Source organism: Coenobita brevimanus, chromosome 104, assembly GCF_032717465.1.
Source record: "Coenobita brevimanus isolate Jiangsu-jjx chromosome 104, ASM3271746v2, whole genome shotgun sequence".
NCBI lineage: Eukaryota > Metazoa > Arthropoda > Malacostraca > Decapoda > Coenobitidae > Coenobita > Coenobita brevimanus.
Window position 1 is genome coordinate 1,952,025 of NC_137057.1, and position 24,921 is coordinate 1,976,945.

At 40.4% G+C, this 24,921-nt stretch overlaps 1 protein-coding gene and 1 non-coding gene across 2 annotated transcripts in view; one reads left to right on the forward strand and one right to left on the reverse strand.

Moving 5' to 3' along the window:
- The window catches only part of LOC145415962 (protein turtle-like), a 207,311-nt gene that overhangs the window by 49,330 nt on the left and 133,060 nt on the right, over positions 1-24,921 (forward strand). Inside the window, exon 7 of the mRNA XM_080285065.1 lies at positions 23,541-23,722. Within this exon, the coding sequence (XP_080141191.1) occupies positions 23,541-23,722 (182 nt within the window). The remainder of the gene's footprint in view (positions 1-23,540; positions 23,723-24,921) is intronic.
- On the reverse strand, positions 17,086-17,203 carry LOC145416182 (5S ribosomal RNA). The gene has a single exon (XR_013900226.1). It is a non-coding gene; the product is annotated as a 5S ribosomal RNA (ribosomal RNA).

Here is a 24,921-nt window from a genome sequence, read left to right on the forward strand (position 1 = left end):
TACTTTGGACATACACTTGACAGTCCATTTCTAAAGTCCCAGCAGTTCTCTTACGAGCCACAGTCAGATGGGGAGAAGGAATGAGAGAGATTAATGGAGGTGATATACAGATACATAAGAGAGTGAATGTGGCTGCAATGGAGCATCTGGAAGGACTGTGAGTAGTTTTCATGAACGGAGGTCTAAACATTCAAAACGGTGAGGGACGTGTATTAAACTAAGCAATTTGTCGGGAAGTATTATATGAAGGAATGATTCATTGTTACTGAACAGGAGAGTAAAGAGGAGATCGGTATAAACCATGAAGCTTGAACATAAACATCGCATGAGTATAAACTGGAAATAATTTCTTCCCGGCCAAAATTCAGCTTTTTTTTTTTTTTTTTTTTCACGCTGTCTGCGAAGAATAAGGGAATCGACTGAATCAATCACATTATTATCTCGTGGGAACTTGGAGGAAGTGATGAGAGAGTAAATCGTAGATGAATGGAATGGTTTAAGCAAGAGGTGGAATGTTGTGGTATATATCCCAGTACCTTGCCCAAGCGTAGAATAATATTGTTCTGAATTAGCCGTAGTAATTATCATGAAAGACATGCAGTTTGCGTTTAGCATCGCAGAAGCCGTAGATGTAGTCCTGATTCGTTTATACGGAAAGTCAACTGGCTGGACAAGGAAAAAATTCTTCAGGTTTTCCTGAAGAAGTCACACATAAGCAAGTTATTAAAGCTTTCGAAATAGACTAATTAGCTAATACTGCCTGATACTTTCCTTTTTTTTAATGGTTAAGGGAGAGTTTAAGAGAGGTATGTTACCAAACTAGGTCAGACTGTCGCGACCAAAGGAGGGGGGGGGGGGAAGAGCCAGGTCCTGCCTTTTTAAGACTAAGCTGAAAGAGTAGGTAGTCTGTTTCTTGCCAGACGCAACAATCCCGTAAGGGGTGACCACAAACAAATCGCCTCCACGTCGCCCTGTCCCCCACCCCAAATACACTTCTCTCTTTTAACGGTCCACTCCATCCCTTCATCTCATCTGCGGCCTTCCCCTCCCTCTCCTCCCTCCATCTGATTCACAACATTCTATTTATTTATTTATAAATGAGTGTCTGTTTTCTGGGTGGATTCCTTAACTCTTAATCACTAGATACTTTCTCCTTTTATTAATCTAGATACTTCAGTAATGCTTTCCGAGCAGGTGTATCTGAAAAAAATTTGACATCCAAAATCAGCCCTCTGCTCCATAGCAAAATCCTGTCTGCATCATTTCTTCTTCATTCCGAATGATGATCTTCTGCTGCCTGTCTGTCTTTCTATCCAGTTGTCGTAGACTGATGCCTTAATCCCTTAATATGGTAACAAACAAATCACCTCAGTGTCATCGTCTTCTGCCATCAGGCTGCCCTCTCTACTCGATCCCTCCTCTTTCTTATAGTTCTGCACCTCATCATTTCAACTGATCCTCGATCTGCCATTCCCCTCTCCCCTCTCCAACTTAGTCACATAACACTCATCTAGTCATTCTTTCATCCCCACTCTCCACACACGCTTAACAGTCCCAGTGTTTCACCTAACGCTTTCACTCATATCCATATAAACACCACAACGCTCCTTCAGTTCCTCATTTGTCGTCTCTCCACTTAACTCTACATGATCTCTCAAATATCTAATTTCTACTGCCCTTACACATGACTTCTGTTCCTCCACAAACGCACACTCAATCGATCATTATATCTGAGTGCTTGCAAACCTGCCAAATTCTTACTGACAGAATTAAAACTTGAACTGAGTTAGAAATGAACATATATAAAGCAAAGATTGTTTGTTTGTTGGATTAATTTCTCACTACACCAAGGTGGCCGAGAAAGAAACATCTTCCGCTCTGTCAGTTACAACTTAGTGCCACTGTTCCATTTTATTTTGTACAGATAGCCTACAAAGATATATTATTTTGTATGTAGTAGTGAACAGTGTATATAAGTGTGTAGCAGTGTATCTCCCATGTTCACCTTACCAAGCTCGCATTTATCCACTTACACAAGTTTGAGGTCAGCTTTAAGCCTCTGAACCCTAATGGAGTTCCATTATATCGTGAAATAGCACCACTATGAGAGAGAAAGAGAGAGAGAGAGGGGGGGGGGCATTTAAGAGAGAAAAAAATAAAAGTAATAGTGGTAGTAATAGTCGTTGTTCCCTAAGCAGTCTGGCCAAACAGCTCTGAGTCCTAACGGAGGCCACGACCGAGACCGGGCTTTCCCACAGAGCTCTGAGGGAGTATATGTTGTGCTGTTGGCACAGGCGATTGTGTGCAATTCAGTCTTCCATAATGTGCTTAATGGTATGGGGTGCTATGTTGCATCCTGGACAGGCATCAGCGACGGAGTCATCCAGCCTCTTCTGATAACTCAAGAGGATTGGTTGATGCACACTTCTCAGCCTGGCCAGGTGGACCCTGTCCTCACGAGGGAGATAGGATTCAGATGGGCAGATATCAGGAGGCCGAGCATGCAGCTGTGTGTTGTCTTTGAGTGACTGAATGGATAGGCGAGTGATCTGAATATAGACATGCTTCTGGAAGCTGGTTTGAGGCAGGCGAGGGAGGAGAGTTGACAGTATTTGTGTATGATACCGTGTGGTGGGTGTTGTTTTGATGTTCTTCGGTGTGTGTGTATGTGCTGACATGTAGTGTAGTGGTTGGTGTGGGTTTGTGGAGGCTGTGGCAAGAATTTGTGTGACTCTCATGTCTAGATGATCCTTGACTTTGAGAACTTTGGTTTCCTGGTGTAGGTGGTCTGTGGGTGTAGCAGCTGTGCAGCGTGATTATTTTTAGAACCTTGTTGTGTATAGTGTGTAGGGTGTTGTGGTGTGTTTCGGTGAGGTTAGAAGCCTAAGCAGGCCAGGCATAGTTCATCACTGAATGTTAATATTGTTGGTACACTGTGGTGGTGGTGTCTTTGTTGTCTCCCAATGTTGTATGAGCAATGACCTTATGGCGTTGAGTCTTTGTGTTACTTTATTTTCAGTGTTTGTGATGTGTTGTTTAAATGACATTGAAGTATTACATTTTACATCAAGGATTTTGTGTGTGTGTGTGTGTGTGTGTGTGTGTGTGTGTGTGTGTGTGTGTGTGTGTGTGTGTGTATGTGTATGTGTGTGTGTATGTGTGTGTGTGTGTGTGTGGGTGTGGGTGTGTGTGTGTGTGTGGTAGGGGAGTATTATTTATGGTTAGGTGTGGAATGTGACTATGTTCTGCTGTCCAGTTTGTGAAAAGGGTTACTGTAGATTTGGCTGGGACTATTGTAAGTCTGTTTGTGGTGAACCATTCATGTAGCATGTTGAGGTAAGGTTGAAGGATGTGTGAGGCTGTGTTTGCATTTTGGTATGTACATGTAAGTGTTATGTCGTCTGTATATGAAGCTCTGTGTATTTCTGCTGGGTGGGGTGTGTGTATGTCGTGCATGTATAGGTTAATGAGTGTAGGGACAACGCAAACCCTTGGGGGATGCTGTTTGTGAAGTTACTGATGTTCGAAGACTGACTGGCAAGTGTTGCATGTGCACATCTGCCTGCTAAATAGTTTGCCAGCCGTCTTTTTGTGTTATTGTGCATGTTTGTGTTGAACATTTTGTGAAGTTGTGGCGGGGGATGGCATCAAAAGCTTTGCTAATGTTTAGTGTGACTAGGAGTGTGGTGGCTTAGCTGAATGGATGTCATAAAAAATTCTTTGTGTAAGGTCTGTAAGAAGAGTGTTTGTGGAGTGTAGCGCCCTAAAACCATATTGTGATGGGGCTAGGAGGATGTGAGGTGTTACTAATTGTAATACCAGTCGTTCAGTGACTTTGGAGGGGGTGCAGAGGAGTGTGATGGGGAGGTGTTAGGAAGGTTACGAGGGGTCTTTGTTGGGTTTGGGGATAATGATGATAATACCATGCTTCCAGATGTTGGGTATTATGTATTATGAGTAGCTGTAGTTTGATATGTTGGTGAGTGCTTGTATGCCTTGACGTACAAGATGTTTAAGGTGTATGTTGCTTATGTTGTCTGGGCTACAGGCAGATGAGTGCTTAAGGTTGCTGATGATATGCTTCGTCTGGTTGTAGGGGAAGGGTGCGGAATCTGGGTCTGTGGGGTAGTATCTCTTGTGGCGAATGACACGTCAGTCGTCGAGATGGGGGTTTAGGTGGCTGACGTGTGAAAAGTGATTGATGAGAGTGTTTGCTTGTTGTTTGTTTGAGGGTATGGTGTCTATTGTTGTGTTGGCAGCATGTGATTATGTAGTGTTGCTGTTGGAGAGTGTGATGATGTTTAGTGTTTTGTAGAGTTTGATCGTGTTTGTTATGTGATCAAGTGTGTGGAGGTAATTATTCCAATTTAGTATTTGCTGTTCTGATATTTTATTGTTTATTTGAGTGTCGAGTTGTATTTGTCGTACGGGGTCTTGTGTATGCAGTGTTGGGGAGTGTTGTAGTGTGTCGCATTGACTGATGAGGCCTTGAATTTCTGGTGTGAAGTTGGGGTTGTGTCTCTTTCTGTTGCCTCTAGGGATGTGTTTTTTGTCTGTGTTTTGAATAATTGTATTGATAGTGTGCACAGCTGTGTTGATGTTTGTGATGTGTGTACGATTTAATGTTTCAAAGTGTTGTTCTTTTTCAGTTTTGAAGGCCTCCCAGTTGTCTGTCTTATAATTTGTGTATGTGTGTCTGTGGCCAGCTAGGGTGCTTCTGGTTTTGGTACTGATGATGATCGGGAGGTGGTCAGAGTCAAGGGTTGTGGGGGAGAGGTTTTGAGAGCAAAAGGTGATGCTTGGGGATGATGGAAGGAAGAGGGCTTGGTGTGGGATATGGGTATGTTGATGGAGATTGTTGAGGATGAAAAGATTATCTGTTTAGGACTGTAGTACTAGCCCTCTGTTTGTGTCAGGGTTGTTGACATGTCAGGCTGACGCCTTGGTGTTGAAATCACCACCCAGGATGATGCTTGGTATGTTAATGATGTGGTGTATTTGAGGAGAGTAATTGTGTGGTACTGTGAGGGATGACTTGGGGGGGGGGGATATGTATAGGCGATTGTTATGTGTGATTTGTTGTCAGTGCGTTTTTTAACTGATTATATTTCTGTTGTGTTGTTATGTGTGGGGAGAAATGATTTTGTGGGTGCACTGGTATCTGAAAAGTTGAGGGATTGGTGTACCAGGGTGATGAGTCTACGCCACCGCCGTCGGCCCGGTCTTATCTAATGGTGGTAAATTATAAAATTTATTTATTTTTTTTATTGTTCTTTGTAGTTTTGTTTCTTGTAAGATGGCATGTGTATGTTTTGATGTTTGATGAATTGCGAGTTCTTGTCTTTTGGAGTTTATGCCATCTACGTTTATCTGAAGGATGTTAATGTTGTGTGTATGATGTCTGTTGCGTGCTGCAGGATATATATATATATATATATATATATATATATATATATATATATATATATATATATATATATAAAGAGGATCACCAGGCAGAACACAGACATCGTGGCGAAGTTAGGGTCTTTATTTGCTGACCTTTCGGAAATGCTTATTCCATCCTCAGAGCAAAATCTACAATCGAGAAACATACACAGTTAAGATAACGATTACAACAAGACTAAAAACATGAAAGTACAAAAACGAAGTCCGTTAAAATAACGTGTTCGTAAACCAGTAAGTAATAAAATCTAAAATGAATGGGGTAGGAGAAAGGAAGCAAAATGTATCTGTAAAATAGTAAGAGCAATACTATAAAACACTTACCTAGTGTGGAAAACAAAACAGTTCACAGAAAGCCATGTCACTGATCGAAGGGTTAAAACGATATTGGTACAAAGCTTCCATAATGAGAATGTCCGTGTCATTGCTGCTACCACCAAGAACTGTGAAGTGGGAATGAGACAACTCGACCATCCTTTCTCTCATTCCCACTTTACAGTTCTTGAATCATATATATATATATATATATATATATATATATATATATATATATATATATATATATATATATATATATATATATATGATCCATTGGGTTTGTAACATCACATGAGGAAGACCCTCTCCAGCACCATAGACTTTGATACGGCAGTAAACAACAATTCTGATTTATAAACGAAGAAGCGAAAGGCAGAAAGTAATACTTGATGCCACGTTGATGGCTTGGAGTGTAGGCAATTGGTTTATGTAAATTTTTTATCTTTCTCTACAGTATGATTTACATGATCTTATCCAAGACGACAACTGCACTCCGGGGGAAGATGGGACAATAAGGAAATAATCTGTGCCCTAGACTTTGATCAGCCAATGAGTTCCTTCATTTGCGAGCTGGATGTGCTGACGTATGTTCCACCGAGTCTCTTATGAAGTGATATTACGACTCTGTGCCATGATAGAGATGAAGCAAGTGAAGTAACATGAAGTGAAAGATGAACATCCGAAACCTAAATCTTTAACACAATTGGATGTGAATGTGACAGAGATTACCTTCATGATCAACACTGTTGTTGCCTTCCCTCTGCTAGCTCGTCACGTGTAGCCAGGTCATCTGCTATGATATTCCCCAGCCCCCCCCCCCTCTCTCTCTCTCTCTCTCTCTCTCTCCCTCTCGAAGCAGCATCATATACATAAATCGTCCATGGTTTTTACTCTGTAATTCTATCTCTTTCTCTCCTGTCCTACGTTTTTCCTCCCTCCATTTTCTTCCTTCCTCCACTCCCTCCTGACCCCTTCTAACTACCAGCTAATGGCCATTACATTTTCTTTTTCGGCTCCTGTGGATTTCATGTAATTTCCTTTTATTCCTCCCCACCACACCGCCGCCACTCTCTTCCCCTCAGTGCTCCGGACACTGGGGTCACTGAAGAACTTTACATTGTACTTGTTTGTGGAAGAAGTGTGGTGATTAAAGTTGTTACATGGTTATTATCTCTCAGAGTGTAAAGATTAATGGCTAGTGATGAAGTGTTACTTAACTGAGATTCGTGGTGGGTGATTAAAGAAATATGTTTAGTTCTCAATGGTTAATTTAGAAGGTTACTAAAGGAGAAAGGCCTGCAGTTAGTATCAGTAGTGTTTGGCAGCCAGTGTTATTAACTCAAACTAGTGGTTAGTTACAGGTATTCAGTAGTTATATCACACGGATTATAATGTAGGTATTTTTCATCGAAAGATCACAGCTCTTACGAGGTGGAAACTGTTTATGGAACTAAATATCAGTGAGCTTACGCTAGGGAAATGCAACCGTACTGGACTGCTTCAGTGTTTGGTTATGATGACAATTGTTCGCTTTGCTAGGTGGTAAGAACTAACATACAGTAGTTGGCGCACTAACTTAACTCCCCGTCCCAACAGACCACCATATGAAGCCTTAGTCTCGTCCTTTCATCCCTCTTCATTTCTCATGCAGTGGTGAAGCAACATCAGGGCGTTATCTAGAAAAGTTTGTTGTTACCTACTGTATATTTGTTAGCTTCCGGTGTCTTGTTGTTCTTTACGTGCTGCCCGTTGGTGTATAGGACAAACTATATATGTGATTGACAAAGGAATTGCTAATCCATATTTTGTAACGGATACACTTAATGTGAGCATACAGAGAAGGATTAGGGGTAGGGAAGTGTGTGTGTGTGTGTGTGTGTGTGTGTGTGTGTGTGTGTGTGTGTGTAATTACACATTATATAGTGTACATATATATATATATATATATATATATATATATATATATATATATATATATATATATATATATATATTTAAAAGGAAGATGGAAAGAGCACTTTGAATCTGTTCTAAATAGACCAATCCCAGCTGAAGAGGACATTTTGCCAGCCGAGAGAGATTTGCAGATAGAAACAGGGGATATAACTTTGGAAGAGGTAGCAAAATCTATAAAGGAGTTAAAGAATTTTAAGGCTCCAGGTGAGGATGGAATATTCCCTGAAATGCTTAAGGTGGAAAATGAGGAGTTGATGAATGCGCTTTTGAAACTTTTTAATGTGGCTTGGGATAATGGTGGAATTCCAGAAGAGTGGAAAAATGGAGTGATTATAAAAATATCAAAAAAAGGGAGATTTAAGTGTGTGTGGCAATTGGAGGGGGATAACTTTGACACCTGTAGTTGCAAAAGTCTTTTCCAAAATCTTGTTGAACAGAATAGAGCCAGTAATTGATAAAATTTTAAGAGAAGAACAAGCGGGATTTAGAAAGGGTCGAGGTTGTAATGATCAGATTTTTATTGTAAGGCATCTAATGCAACAAGTTAATGAGATGAAAATGCCACTTAGTATGTGTTTTGTGGATTTTGAAAAGGCGTTTGATAGTGTTTCACGTGGAGCTATGTTGAAAATTATGAGATTCTATGGTATACCAGAAAAGTTTGTAAATATTATTAGAAGCCTGCATGAAGGTACTTTTTGTAAGGTAATGGTGGGTGGTTCTTTGAGTGATCCATTTCAAGTTAGGTCGGGAGTGATTCAAGGAGGAGTTCTTTCGCCATTGTTGTTTGCTTTGGTTATGGATTATGTTATGAAAAAGGTTGTAAGGAGAACAGGTGCAGGAATTAACTGGACAGAAAATAAGAAGCTGATGGATTTGGACTATGCTGATGATATTGTACTGATTTGCGGAAGTATTTACGAGATGCAGAGGGTGCTCGATTGTCTGGTGGAGGAAGGAGAAAAAGTGGGATTGGTAATAAATTGTGGAAAGACTGAAATTATTAATATGAACGTGGAGAATCAAATCGATTGCGTAATTGGGAATAATGTGGTGAAGAATGTAGAAAACTTTAAATATCTGGGAACGATTGTATCATCTAATGGATCATTAAACAATGAAATTGAGGAGAGGATTAGACAGGCTTGGCGAGCTGTTGGAATGTTGAAATCTGTTTGGAATAATAATATGCTTTCGGTACATACTAAAGTGAAAATTTACAAGTCCATGGTTAGACCAATTTTAATTTACGGGCATGAGTCATGGTACAGTACAATTGCAACAGATCAGAAAGTATTAGGATTTGAGAATAAAATACTGAGAAGGATTCTTGGGGTAAAGTGGCAAGATAGAGTTACAAATGAAAGAGTAAGGGATATTACGAGAGTGGAACCAGTTAATGAATATGTGAGACTGTCTCGCTGGAAGTGGCTGTGGCACATATACAGAAAAGAAGGTTGTTTAATACAGGATGTGCCAGAGTGGATTGCTAGAGGAAGAAGAGGTAGAGGTAGGCCGAGGGAAACCTGGTTGAGGACAATGAAAAAAGAAGCAGGAGAGGAGTGTTGGTGGGACCTGAAGGAGATGGCAAGAGACAAATATTGGTGGAGAGAGTTCATTGAGGCCCTATGCATCCCGTGGGGTGCCACAAGAAATGATTGATTGGTATATATATATATATATATATATATATATATATATATATATATATATATATATATATATATATATATATATATATATATATATATGTACAATGTGTAATTATACGGTACGTGCGGATACATAATTACTATATTATAGTTGTCATTGGAATAACATCTCATTATTAATTACTTAATGATATATTGCCGATACTGCAATAAATGTGTTACTATAAGAAATTTAGTCTCAAGCACGGTGTGCTCAGGAAATATTGGAAAGACCGCAGTTTCGCCAGAGCCTTTAACTCACTTTTTTTTTCCTTTACCATGAGGCCACGAATATCACACAGTGTTCTGTTGCCATATACGCCATTTTTTATTTTGGAGTTTTTTACCTCGTAACATTTGCTCCAGTTATAAGGCACAGCCTATAAGCAAAGAGAAGAAAAGGACACATGTATTATGATTAATTTTAAAGTGCCTGTCTTCTTACCTTTTCTTATATACGTTTCCATTTTATGTTGATTTACATTTTTTTTCCTCTTCAGTCCAGGATTTCTCTCCTGAACTAAAGACAAACTTCTGGTTTTACCCAAATAACAACCTCATATCGCCGTGATAATATTCTCCTAGAGCAACTCTTACACAACCTTTGCTGTGTACGTTTATTCTTGATATTAATCAGTTGAACAGGTATGTTTCTGAGTTGCTCACTCTTCATGGTTTGTATTATTGTAGGGTTGAAGCTGTTGACTAGCAGGTTTAATTAATTTATTTTTTTCAAGTCTTGCCTCACACACAGTGGTGGTCAAATAGAGTGCTTGTCCCTAACTCTTACTCCTTTCCTTCCTCACTCACTCAGAATTATTGTATTTTCAAAAGAATCGGGTCCAGGCCTCATGGGAGGTTTCAGTCAGTGCATTCCCCAGGGGCCTACCCCCACCAAGGGAGCGATGGTCCTTGCTGGCCCACCGAACACCTTTATGCATAACAAGTTTTTGTTTTCTTTCCTAAAAACACAAAATTTGGCACAAATGTAGAGCTTCATTCGTGCCAGGTAATACGCATGGTGACATCAACGAAGGCCACCACCCACAGCGGGAACGACCCCGGTGGTCTCTGTTAAAGTTGTATGCAGGACCAAAGTTATTAGCAGTAGAACATGGAAGCTTGCATATTAATAGTTGTTCATATCAGCTGCTTTGTGGGAGGGATGGAACCAATGAGGGTCGCACCTCACGGGGAATGGGGCGGCCCCAGTGAGTCCCAGCAAAGCTGCTATGCACATCCACAGTTTACATATGCTATAACTTAGGAATAAGAAAAGCGTTTACCTTGGCTGCTTTCTAGGCAGGGTGACGCCCTCGATGACTCACGACGGGCGGGTAAGGGCGTCCCCCAGTGGGAACAATTCCTTTTTTTTTTTTCCATGAATATGAAATATTGCGCAGTAGTATATCTCTACTACAGCCACCTATTAAGCAGAATTGGACGCCACCCTTATGGAGGAGTGAAGGGGGGTCCTCAGGTTAAAGCCTTCATGCACTGTCATGGTTTTTAATCTAGAAACCTAGAAATTTGCAATCCGTTAGAGGTTCACCCTGGCCACGTTTCAGGCAGGGTGGAATCCTCGATTGCCACTTCCTGTAGTGGAAACTACACCAGGGTAGACAGCGCCATAGTATTTACTTGGGCACACGAAATTCTGCCAACTAATAGATTTTCACTCGCACCAAAGTTTGTAGAGAGTGGTATCTAGGGAGTCCGGACCCCCATCGCCCTCTTTTTTTTCTAAAGTGTGCAGTATATCTAAAAACAGTACTTGCTTTAAGACAAATCTCGATGTTTCATCACAGACAGATGGATATATCCCGTTCATACTGCAGACACAATTGAAGAAATCTAGGATCTGCAAAATAATATAGAAGTACGTGTTGTGGGATTAACTATAGTTTTACAGCGATATCTTGGTGAGCTGATGCTATAAGGGAAAGGTGAGCTTTCGGTGCTTTAAGCGTCTACATAAGCATACTGGTGTTTTATATTTTCTGGGTTAAGATTGTCGTAATGGTTTCCCCCTGAGTAAACAAATTTAAATAATTTCACTTCCTCCACGTTCTGTTACATATTGTCAAAATGTTCTCCTCATGAAAGTAATCAGTTAGCAATGTTTCATTTCCCAATACAAGCATAACGCTGGAGCAAGGGTAAATGTAAATTGCTGAACCTTCTCTCCTCAGATTTTAAGTTCATTTTGATTACTTGCTGACATGATCCTTGTGAAGAAGATAAGCATAAATGCATTTTAACCAACACATTAATGTCGGAATTGCTCACAGTGTCCCTTCTCTGATCTTTGTTCCTCGACTAAAGGCTGTCTGGGACACCGTGTTTCTTACCCATTTTATTATGACTGCCGTCTGTGTGTGTAGAGGGGAGAAGGCAGGGGCTTTACCTAGACCTAGATTTAATGTTTGCCGGGTGTTTTAAGACTATTATCTGACGATAATAGAGAGAGAGAGAGAGAGAGAGAGAGAGAGAGAAATATATACTGTATATGTTGTTCAGCATGAGTATCTGTGTACTGTGAGGGTAAATAATGATATTGTGTGCAATTATGTCCTGTGTGGGGCCAGGAGGGGGCTGTAAGGACACGCTCGTGCTTGCACATGTTGGTCGGGAACTTAAACGTACACATCTGTTACATGAACGAGATTTTATATTGTAGAGGCAGAGGTACTAAAAACCATATATATATATATATATATATATATATATATATATATATATATATATATATATATATATTGTTAAATAGCCTATTATTTCATCATCCCTTGTATAATTCTAACTTATGATACAGTTTTGTTCATGACTGCATCATCCTTTGTATGATCCTAATGTACAGTATGCTGCATGTTTGTTCACGATTCGCCACGTGGCTTCCATAGTGACCAGGCTTGCGTGTTCTACCTCACTCCCCCCTTCTCCCCCTTATAGTAGAGTAAGTCGTTCTTTCTGTTGTTCAGAGCAGGATTGTCAACTTTTCGCCCCCTATTCCTTTATTTGCGCGTCCTTCTTACAAGTTGAATCAAGCTCTGCCCGCCCCTTGTATAATGAGCTCAGCCTCTGCATTAGTTGCCACTTAGATCTACTCCTCATTCTGTTCACATCTCTGTCCTCCCCTGTACAGTATATTATTATTTTTGTGAGTGCTCAGGAAGTCTCCAGCCATCTAGCTGCTGTATAATTTGAGTATAAGTGTTATTACCATTTTTCTTGTACTGTATAGCCTAAGGTGCTAATTCGTAAGCCTGGTAAAGTTTTTATGATTCATATTGGTTCCATACTGTCAGCCAGTATTAGTACTATTTTGTATCTGTAATAATATTATATCTTGCTTTAACTCAGCATTATCCGGTTTTCTCATTTTATCAGGGCTGACTTAGATAAATTTGCTCTTGCTAATTTCGTGTTAATAGAGGCTATTGCAGTTAACCATATATGTAACCTGTTTTGCCATTACATTATCCTTATGAGTCCTGAATGTTTAGTTGTTAGTTTGAGCATTAAACTTTAACTTGTAATTTTACCTAAGTCTTTTGTTTTGAACCTGGAACTTTGCGGGACAGTTGTGATTTTAGTATTCTCACTTGAAGTGTTCATTATCTCTCTCTGTTCCGTAACAATAATTTGGCGACCTTTTATTAGGATATTCAGGATATTATCATAAGGATATTGCTTGATATTTTGTGACTGTGATTTATTCATGATGTCTAATACTACTACTCTTGATGAAGCCAAAGATTTTTTCTCAAATGTGCAAACAGTGTTTGATATAGAAAACAGAACAAAGAATGAACTTAAGCTTGTTGCTCAACAATTGGGAATTGCTGTTTGCTCTCATCATTCTAAAGATCAAATTGTTGGCATGATTAATAAAAGCTTGTTTAATGTAACTCCTCCAGATGAGCAAACGCAGATTGAAATAGCTAAGTTTCAGCTAGCCCTGCAGGAGGCTCGTCCTAAGGAGGCTGAGTTTCAGGCACGTGCTAAGGAGGCTAAGTCTCAGGCTCGTATTCAGGAGGCACAGGCACAGGCTCAGGCACAAATTGAACTTGCTAGGATTCAGGCAGACCATGAGTATCGCATGAAACAAGGTGGAACTGGATCATCTAGTTCTGATGATTTTGATGGGGCTAAAAGTGTTAAACTTGTCCCTCCTTTTAATTAATCTGATTTAACAAAGTATTTTAAGTTGTTTAAGAGGGTAGCTACAGGTTTTGATTGGCCCAAAAAGTATTGGCCAGTACTCCTTCAGAGTGTTCTCACCGGTAAAGCTCAAGTAACTTATGCATCTTTGCCTCAGGATCAATCTGATAATTGTGAAGTAGTTAAAAGCTTGATTCTTAAGGCCTATGAGCTTGTTCCTGTAGCCTATAAATTAAAATTTAGGACAACTTATAAGCAAGATAAGCAATCCCATGTTGAGTATGCAAAAATCAAAGAAGATCTGTTAGAGCAGTGGTTAAATTCTAAGAATGTAAATTCTGATTTTGATAAATTTAAGCAGATGATTTTGCTGGACTTCAAAATGTATATTAATAAAGATGTAAGCCTATATCTTGATGAGAAAAGAAAAGATCATTTGTCTGATGCTGCAGTTTTAGCTGATGAATATGTTCTCACTCACAAGAGATATTCTAAAGAAAAAAGGAAAGCTGAGAGTAAGTACGTTGCCTCTACTCAGAGTACAGGTAACAGGAAAGAGAATAAAGATGATGTTTCTCAGGAAGTAAATACCAGCTCCACCTCTAAATTTCAGAAAAGTAAATGTACTTATTGTAGTAAGCTTGGTCATACTACGGAGAAATGTTTCAGGAGACAGCGTGATGTGAACAAAGAGGAGTCTTTAAATATTCAGTCAATTGGTCTAGTCTCCACCCTTGAGAGTTCCCAGAATTCTTTAACCGAGTTAACTGAACCTGCTTTGAGGGGTAAATTAAATTCTCATGATGAAGCTCCTCTTTTGAGCAGTAACATGGGTGACACTCTCAAGAGTTCATGTGCTAATTTCCTGTCTGAAGGTTTTGTCAGTCCTCTGGACAGTAATGACAGGAAATCAGTTAAAATATATCGTGATACAGGTGTTTGCCAATCCCTTATGCTGACCAGTGTTCTAGACTCTAATGTTAATTCCTCTGATGAAACTGTAATCTTACAAGGTGTAGGGAATAATTACTTCTCTGTCCCTCTGTGCAGAGTGAATTTAGAGTCTGGTTTTGTTAATGGTTCCGTTATGGTTGGGTTGGTTGAGACACTCCCAATGTCAGGTGTAACTTTCTTACTTGGAAATGATATTGGTGGAAGTCAAGTGTGTCCAGCTCCTCAGTTGTCTAGTGAACCAGTGACTGCGACCCAGGATTGTGATGTCCCTGATGTGTTCTCTGCATGTGCTGTCACTAGGGCTAAGTCTAAAGTTACTGGTGACTTAGAGGATAATGATGATGATGATGTTATCCTAGCTGACACTTTTCTTGCTAATTTGGACCACTCACCAGATGAGGCAGTGCCCCGTAGTGTTGATAATTTGTCTCGTCAAGAGTTGGTTGAGTTGCAGGTTGCTGACCCTGAGTTGAAAGGTCTAGCTAACTCTGCTTGCAGTGAGGAAGAGTCAGCTGGTGCTTCTACTTGTTATTATATAAAGTCAGGAGTACTTATGAGGAAGTGGAGACCCACAACAGCATCAGCCGACTGTGAATGGGAGGTTGTACATCAAGTTGTCATCCCTCGTGTTTGTAGGCAGGATATCATTAGAGTGGCTCATGATTCCAGTTTATTGGCAGGACATCTTGGAGTGAGGAAGACTATGGCACGAAACACTTCTACTGGCCAGGTATCTTCAGGGATGTTTCCTGGTATTGTAAGTCTTGTCACACCTGTCAAGTTGTGAGGAAGTGTAATCAGACCGAAAAGGTTGCACCTCTAGTTCCCATTCCTCCTTTTGAGGCGCCATTCACCCGTGTGTTGGTGGATATTGTGGGCCCTCTTCCTAAGACTTCTTCAGGATTTTCTTATGTGTTGACCGTGATTGATATAGCTACTCGTTATCCTGAAGCCATTCCACTTAGAAATATCTCAGCAAAGAACGTAGTTAAGGAAATGCTAGGGTTCTTCACCAAGTTTGGTCTGCCCAAGGAGATACAGTCAGACCGGGGAAGTAATTTCATATCCAATGTTTTCAAGCAGTCTCTGAAAGAGTTGGGCATCACCTAGATCACGTCTTCAGCTTACCATCCCGAGACCCCAGGAGCATTGGAGAGATATCATCAAACAGTCAAATCGATGCTCAGGAAATACTGTTTGGAACACCAGAAAGATTGGGATAAAGATCTTCCATTTGTTGTATTTGCTGCAAGAGAATCTCCAACTGAATCACTGGGCTTCTCACCCTTTGAACTACTGTTTGGCCATGAAGTAAGAAGACCCCTTAAGCTACTCAAGGAATGCTGGCTGTCGGAGGAAGATGGTATCAACCTGCTGGAGTATGTGATGAAGTTCAAGGAACGGCTGTCCACTGCTTTACAGCTGGCGAGAGAGAATTTAGGAGCTGCTCAGAAGATGAAGACTTGGTATGATAAGAAGTCCAGGTTACGCCACTTTCAGCCAGGAGATCAGGTTTTGATTCTGCTACCGGTGCATGGGCAACCTCTTTAAGCCAAATTTAGTGGTCCTTATTTCGTGGAGAAGAAACTCAGTGATGTCAACTATGTCATCACCACACCAGATTGTAGAAAGAACAAGCAACTTTATCACATCAACATGCTAAAGTTATATTACAGGCGGGACGAAAATAACCCAGTCTGCACTGTAGCTGTTCCACCCGAGTCTGCAAGTGAAGCTCTCCCATGCAGTATGAGCCTGAGTGATAGTTTGGGGAAGAATCCTGATATCATGAATGATCTCCAGACTAAGATTTCTCATCTAACTCCCGAGGAAAGGCAGGAGTTTTCGGCATTACTGCAGGAGTACCCGCAAGTGTTCCGTGACCCTCCAGGAAGAACCACTGTGTTGATGTATGATGTCGATGTTGGAGACGCAAAGTCAATTAAACATTCTCCTTACCGTGTGAACCCAGTGAAAGTTCCTCTCATCCAGAAGAAGCTTGGCTACCTGTTGGACCACAAGATGATTGAGCCCTGTCAGAGCGAGTGGAGTTCTCCTGTCACTCTAGTCCCTAAGCCAGGTGGGTCACAGCGGCTTTGCATCGACTACAGACGTGTTAATCAGATAACCAAAACAGACACTTACCCTCTCCCTCGCGTGGAAGATTGCATAGACAAGATCGGAAAGGCTAGGTACATAAGTAAGTTTGATTTGTTAAAGTGATACTGGCAAGTACCTATGACTGAACGTGCTAGGGAGATCTCATGTTTTGTAACACTAGGAAAAACTTTTGCATGTTCTGTAATGCCATATGGTATGAAGAATGCACCAGCCACTTTTCAGAAGCTCATGAATGTTGTAACAGAGGGTTTGGCAGGGTGTGTTGTTTATATTGATGATGTATTAATCTTCAGTGACAACTGGAAAGATCACCTATGTTTCATTTTTCATTCATTGCCAGACGCCATGTATCCCAGACAGGGTGGCCAAGGGCTTAGAGTTAATTGTTTTACAGGGAGGGGCACTAATCCTCCACCAACCCCACTTGACGTAGGGATGCCAACAGCATCTGGTGTTCCCAGGCGGTCACCCATCCAAGTACTAACCAGACCCAACGTTGCTTAACTTGCTGATCGAACGGGAAGCGGTGTACTCAACGTGGTATGGCCGTTGGCATGTCAGTAAATTTCTTGAGTGTTTGGTTCAGGCTAATCTTCTAGCTAATTTATCAAAGTGTGAGTTTGGTCAAGCTAAAGTTCAGTACCTTGGGTACGTAATTGGTGATGGACACGTTGCACCACCAGGAGCTAAGGTTCAGGTTATATGTGATCTTCCCAGACCTAAAAGTAGGAAAGAGCTACAAAGATTTTTGGGAATGGTAGGTTATTGAAGGAGATTTGTTCTTAACTTTTCAATTCTTGTATCACCACTTACAGACCTACTGAAAAAGGGAGTTAAATTTGTCTGGACCGATAACTGTGAATCCTCTTTCAGCAAACTTAAAGCTATCCTATTAAGTCAGCCAGTGCTCGCTACTCCAAATTTTGCTAAGCCTTTTAAGATGGCTGTTGACGCAAGTGATACAGGAGCTGGGGCTGTTTTGCTGCAAGAGGATGATCAGGGTATTGAACACCCTGTATCTTATTACAGTAAGAAGTTCACTCCACCTCAAAAGAACTACTCAACTATTAAGAAAGAGCTTTTGGCCTTGATTTTGGGTTTACAGCATTTTTCATTTTATTTGTATTCTTGTTTTGACCCCACAATCATTTATACCGATCATAACCCACTGGAATTCCTTAGTAAGTTTAAAGATAAAAATCAGAGATTGACAAGATGGAGTCTACTTCTTCAGGAGTAATCATTAGACATACAATATGTCAAGGGGAAAGAAAATGTTATTGCAGATTGCTTATCTAGACTTTAGACAGATTGTTTTAGAGTAATAAGAAATTTCCTTTGTAAATTTCTTTTTCTTTGTGGGGAAGTGTTACATAGCCTATCATTTCATCATCCTTTGTATAATTCTAACTTATGATACAGTTTTGTTCATGACTGCATCATCCTTTGTATGATCCTAATGTACAGTATGCTGCATGTTTGTTTACGATTCACCACATGGCTTCCATAGTGACCAGGCTTGCGTGTTCTACCTCACTCCCCCCTTCTCCCTCTTATAGTAGAGTAAGTCGTTCTTTCTGTTGTTCAGAGCAGGATTGTCAACTCATCGTCCCCTATTCCTTCATTTGCGCGTCCTTCTTACAAGCTGAATCAAGCTCTGCCCGCCCCCTATATAATGAGCTCAGCCTCTGCATTAGTTGCCACTTAGATCTACTCCTCATTCTGTTCACATCTCTGTCCTCCCCTGTACAGTATATTATTATTTTTGTGAGTGCTCAGGAAGTCTCCAGCCATCTAGCTGCTGTATAATTTGAGTATAAGTGTTATTACCATTTTTCTTGTACTGTATAGCCTAAGGCGCTAATTCGTAAGCCTGGTAAAGTTTTTATGATTCATATTGGTTCCATACTGTCAGCCAGTATTAGTACTATTTTGTATCTGTAATAACATTATATCTTGCTTTAACTCAGCATTATCCGGTTTTCTCATTTTATCAGGGCTGACTTAGATAAATTTGCTCTTGCTAAATTCGTGTTAATAGAGGCTATTGCAGTTAACCATATATGTAACCTGTTTTGCCATTACATTATCCTTATGAGTCCTGAATGTTTAGTTGTTAGTTTGAGCATTAAACTTTAACTTGTAATTATACCTAAGTCTTTTGTTTTGAACCTGGAACTTTGCGGGACAGTAGTGATTTTAGTATTCTCACTTGAAGTGTTCATTATCTCTCTCTGTTCCGTAACAATATATATATATATATATATATATATATATATATATATATATATATATATATATATATATATATATATATATATATATATATATATATATATATATGAAAATTTGCGTTAATTCATTTATATTTTTGCGTTCCCTTCCTAGGATTTAGGTCGGCTATCTCTCGTATTTTTTCTTCTTGCTTTACGGTTTCTCCTTCATCACCGCTGCCACTTAGGCTCTTAGGTCATGTTGGAGTAGTCCTTTGGCCCAGATTCGATTCAGTAAACTTTTAACATGAATTTGCTTTATGTTCAAGGTACAGTACAACAGAACTATGCACCAGAGACTGTTATCATAGCTGTTCTACAGTCTACATGGTCTCTTTGATTCCTTATGTAACATTTCATATATGATTAAGTTGCCTAGACAATTTTTAAAATGAGATACCTGTATATGATGCACTGATAATATTAATAAGAGAAAAAGAAGTGATCTTGAGTAAACAGCAGCAGTCACGGGTCAGTTACATTTTATACGTGCATTACTAATTGTAATTAATTCCACTATATCATTTTTTAATTAATCCAGGTTAATGAATCGTATGATTAGTAAGGAAGTGGAATTAATTAGGCGATGTAATTAATATGTAATAGGCGCCCACACTGAAAGTGTGGAACGTGTTCGAGCGAGCGAGTAAATCAGGCATTATTATTTTTTTATTTATGCGAAGAAGAAGGAACCAAAGGCCGCGGGCCCGCAGTTATTGTTCCTTCCAAGAGAAAAACATTATACAAGAGAGAGCCAAATTCAAGATCCGATCATTTCGAGATGCCTGGACGCACTGCGTTTGAAAGACGGCATCATAGGAAGCAGGAAATACAGACAGAGGGAGACAGTTCCAGAGTTGACCTCTTGCATAAATGAAGGACTGGGAGTAACGGTTAACTCTTGCATTAGAGAGTTGGACGGAAAAGGCATGAGAGTTTGCTGCTAGACGGGTGCTACTCGCCCGTCGTAGAGGTGGAGGAATGCATGCAGACAGTTCAGAGGAGCAGTGACCATTGAAGTAGCGATAGAAAAGAGATATAGATGCAACAGTGCGGTGAAGGGACAGGTTGAAGGGAGTCAGTAAGACGATGAGATAAAACCCCTGTATAGAGTCAACAATTGCGCAGGGGTAAAGAAGGAACGGAGTCGGCTGAATATTGTCTCATGTGGCTCATCTTCCTCTGATTTCCTGACCTGAAAATACTAAAAAGAACTTATTCGCGAGCGAGAACACCAAATTTAGTCACAGTTTGGACCCCCGACATATGTACCAGAGCGAACGATTCATCGCATAAGCAAGAAATGGGGGCAGGGGTCGGGAGGAAAACTGTAGTGCAGTAGCGAACTTTTTTGGATATGTCAGACAATTTTGAAATTACCGGAAAGATAGACACCACTTTGGAAATCGCATTTCAAAGTCAAGGATGTTCGTTGTGTATATATACACAACAACATAAACTTGCTCTCCAGTCTTTGAACTAAAATCCTCTGAACTCTCTACGATTTAGCTTCAGCTATCACATGAATCCCTGTCGAAATAGATCTGTGCTATGAACTCTACAATGAAAAATTCTTTAACTATCTTACTTCCAAGATGGAACAGATTCTATTATTTTCTTCATATTCAGAAATCTCCATTCTAGGTGACTTCACCACAATCACTGGCTCCCTATTCGCTGATCCACTTGGCGAACAGGCCGACAGCTGTTCTATCCTAAAAGAGCTAGAGCGGTTTGTACAGCACCGGATGCATATCCGTGGCCGTCAGAGTTTCAACATACCTGACCTTTTCCTTACAGCTAATCCTTCTGTTTTCTCTGTTGATCTTTTCTCTCCATTGGACTCCTCCAGTCACTCCCTGATCACCTTAACCAGTCCTGCTGCACCAGTAAGGCCTGGAGACCCTCCCAAGAAGTGGCCTTCGTGGCATTTTGAGACTTTCGATTGGAAGGCCCTCAGGCAGAACTTCTTGGATTTCCCTAAATTGATTACTGCTTCTATGGCCGAGAGCCATCTGTGTCTCGCATATTACGAAGGTTATTCTCTCAGTTCGGAGACATACATACCTGTCTCTTATCCTCTGACTTGTAACAAATGTTGTCCACAACAAGGGGAAGGCTTGCAGAAGGTACTATACACTTTTTGATTGACCTGTCCAGCTAAGATGTATAGGGCTAGTAGGGTGTTTGATTCGCGCCAGCTGATTGGCAGCCGATGATGTATAACTACAGCGCTTCTCATATCAATACATATATTTTTTTATTTTTCATTGCCTGCAATATACAGTAAGTAGCCAGCTTAAACATGGAATAATTTCCGAAGCTAAAGAGGTCAAAATTAGCTTTAAAAGTTTACTGTTATCAAAGAAAATTTAAGTTGATTTTAAAGTTCTATAAAACGATGAGTGATATATGAAGTATATTATCCAACCACGTGTACACCCACGTCAGCATGTTGCACTGCATCCACCTACGGTGTACACATACGTCCGCTTGTTGCATAAACCATGCAGTGTCCATCTACGGTGTACACCTACGTCCGCATGTTGCACAACAATACATCCCCGCATTTACTTCAACGAAATAATCGGCGGCCAATCAGCAGCCGCGAATCAAACACACCCTACTTGCCCCATGCATCTCAGGTGCACAGGTCAATCAATAGATTATAGTGTCAGCCCATCCCTGAATCTCATCTCTTTTATGATTCTGCCCCTATTAGTGCTGAGTCTCTTCTTCGCTGTCCTGAGAATAATTTCATGTGCACTAAATGCTTTGACCTTTCCGACTTAGATTTTTCTTGGTACTTCTGGTATCTTCGCAAAAACCTTTCTAACAACGATACTTCATCCTCCTTCCCTTCTCTTTTCTGCTCTGATGGCTTTGTAGCTATTTTCTCTACAGATAAATAACTCTTCTCCCAGACTTTCTCCTCCAGTTCCACTATAGTCGAGTCCTGTGCACCTCCCCCACCTCTCCCTTCCTTCCTCTGAATTCCTTATGATTGACATTAAAATATTCTGAGTTTATATATAGTAGCTTCATCCCTTACTGGCTTCAGTACAAACAGAGTGCATGGCCTTGATTGGGTCCCTCCTGTTCTCAAGAACTGTGTTCTGTACTTACATCCTGATTACGGTAACTCTTTCGCCTTTGTCTGTATTTTTAAGGCCCTCAGCACAAGTTGCATTATTTTAAAAAATTTCTCATCTTTCCTTTTCTCAAAAATTATGATCCTGTTGATGTTACCGTGACAGACGTTGATCGGTTTAGTAGGGATCACTACCCTAATGTAATAATATTTATGAAATAATAGCTTTGTTACTCGTATTTTGAGGTTTTGTGCTTTAGTTTCTCATGAGGAAATTGTGGTTTTGAGAAACAGAACATCAGTCATTACTGCTAATACTACTATTACTTGTTATTATTATTATTATTATTATTATTATTATTATTATTACACCTGCAAAGCTGGATGTTACCATTTTCGGCATCTCGCCCTATACCGTTGTGTGAGATTCGTGGTGTGTGTGTGTGTGTGTGTGTGTGTGTGTGTGTGTGTGTGTGTGTGTGCGCCTTAAATCCTGCTAGGATATTTGATGGATTTGAGTGAAACGTCCCAGGTGAGTTAATCTGGTTACTCTGAACGTGTTCCATTATATACTGTACAGTTTTCCAGCTTTGAAAGTTAGGAGGGTCAGCTCCTCTGTGAAAAAAAAAAAAATCTCAGATACATGGGGAAAGGAGAGCACGTAATGGTTTGATATATATTAGTATATGTTGTACAACAGATTTTCATCCATAAGAAGAAAATTGGGGGAGCCTGATCCCCCCAGTGACTAGGGGCGGGGGGGGGAGGGGTCGGTCAGCCTCCTTCCCAAAATTAAAAGTGATCGGAGACAGGGGAAAGTGAGCACGTACATTTCAATAAAGCTTTTCAGATAATTTAATCTGGTTCCTTGATAACAGTCTTCCAGTATATAATATTTTCCACCCTTATTTTCATAGGGGTCAGCCCCCTCCGAGACTTGTAAAGGATACAAAATACAGGAAGGAGGGCAGATATTGTTTTGCTGTCGTAGTACATCTAACATGGGCTGTCATCCACTAACTCCAGTTACTACCGTTACTACTACTGCTACTACTGCTACTACTACTACTTCTACTACTAATAATAATAACAATAATACAACAACAACAACAACTACTACTACTACTACTACCACTACTACCATTATTTTGTAATTCCTTCAAATCGGCATGCATATCGCAGGACTAGTATACAGTTTCCATGCTTTCTCTGAATGCACAAGAAGAAACTCCACACCTATCTTACTACTACTACTACTACTACTACAACTACTACTACTACTACTACTACTACTACTAGCTTCATTATCTCTCATTGACTCATCTTTCTTTTTCTGATTTTCTCGTTGTTTATAACACTCGCCTCTTATCTTTCATACCTCTAATAAATCTCTTGTCATTCCTCACACGTCACCTTACTTCACTGAGTACCACACGATTGACCTTACCATTCATTTGACATCATTCCTTCTACACCTCCTACCTTCTGCGCGCTCCTCCCTGACCTGCCTTGTGGTGTCCCCGCCAGCTACGACAACCGGCCAAGGCGCCTGGCTCTGCAGACGTCCGAGGAGCGGCACACGGTAAAGAGTCAGCTGCTGGAAGGGCGAGTCACCTTCAGGCTTGGGGGTCGAGTTCCGGCCCTTCATATCCTCTCTGTTGCACCCACCGACCAGGCCAACTACACCTGCAGGATCGACTTTAGGATAGGTTGGTAGATGTGGGACAGCTGGGTGAATGGGTGTTAGTTTCAGGGGTAATAAAGATACTTAAACGAGAACAGGATACATTTAAGTTCAGGTAATTGTTGTCTGTTTTAGTAGGAAGATCCTTTGCAGATTACATTCTTGCTGCGAGAAAATAATTGTATTTTTTTAGGGGGCACTGCAAGCAGGAGCGATTAGATATAGTTTTTATTACTCTCTTCACAACCACACAGCTCCCATGTAAGTACTATATATTATGTTAATCCCCTTCATCTAAGCACGTACTTTTGTAGTTTATTTTTGCAATCACCAGACAACTTTATTTAACCCTGCTCAGGTAGATGTCGGTCCGTGTTGCATAGCAGGCAGACGTGGGTCTCTCAGACCCAAAAATAAAAAAATTCGGGAAAAATATTTGTTTCCTTTATTTCAATACTGAAAGTAGAGTAACATATTTAATGTTTCCGCAACACAAACATGGAAAGCAATTAACTGTTGTTTTCTTTTTTATATTTTTAAAATTTGTTTGAGAAAAAAAAAACTGTAGGAAAAACAGTAAATAAATTTTGGCCTTCTAAAAGAAAATGGAAACAAAAAAAATCTGAATGGTTGCTTGAGTGGTCCCAAAGCTTGGTATGGATGATTCTTCATGGTGTGAAGAGGGGCTGCCAGACACTGCATTCATATCTGAAGTCAGGGAGAACAAAGTATCTCACACACCTCAGGTAGACGTGGGTCTCACATACCCAACTTATACTCACATACTCTAATACTGCGGAAACGGAGAGAGAGCTTGAAGTAACTCCCTCACCCCTTGCATGGATACAAAGAGTTAGGAAGCTACTGAGAAGAACAGGGCTCCTGGGTATTTAAAAGTTAATGAAACAGAAAATGGGACAGGGGTGGGTCCACCTCTACTTGAGCAGGGTTAATGAAAGGTAGCCCAGTGCTTGTGAAGAGTTCAGTGAGGCTATATTTACCTGTGCCTGCCGCGATGGAACTGAGTTGTCTTTAGCATAGCTGGTTTCTACTACATGCCCGTGATGAAGCTTAGCGTAGAGGGTGGTATAATTAGGTCAGGACGGATACCTATGGGTAGACAAGGATCATTCCTGTCCACACATATTCTAGCCACCGCTGCTGGTGCTACCACTTACTTAGGGTCGTAAAAAGAGTTGAAACAAGGGATTCTGCGAGAGGGAG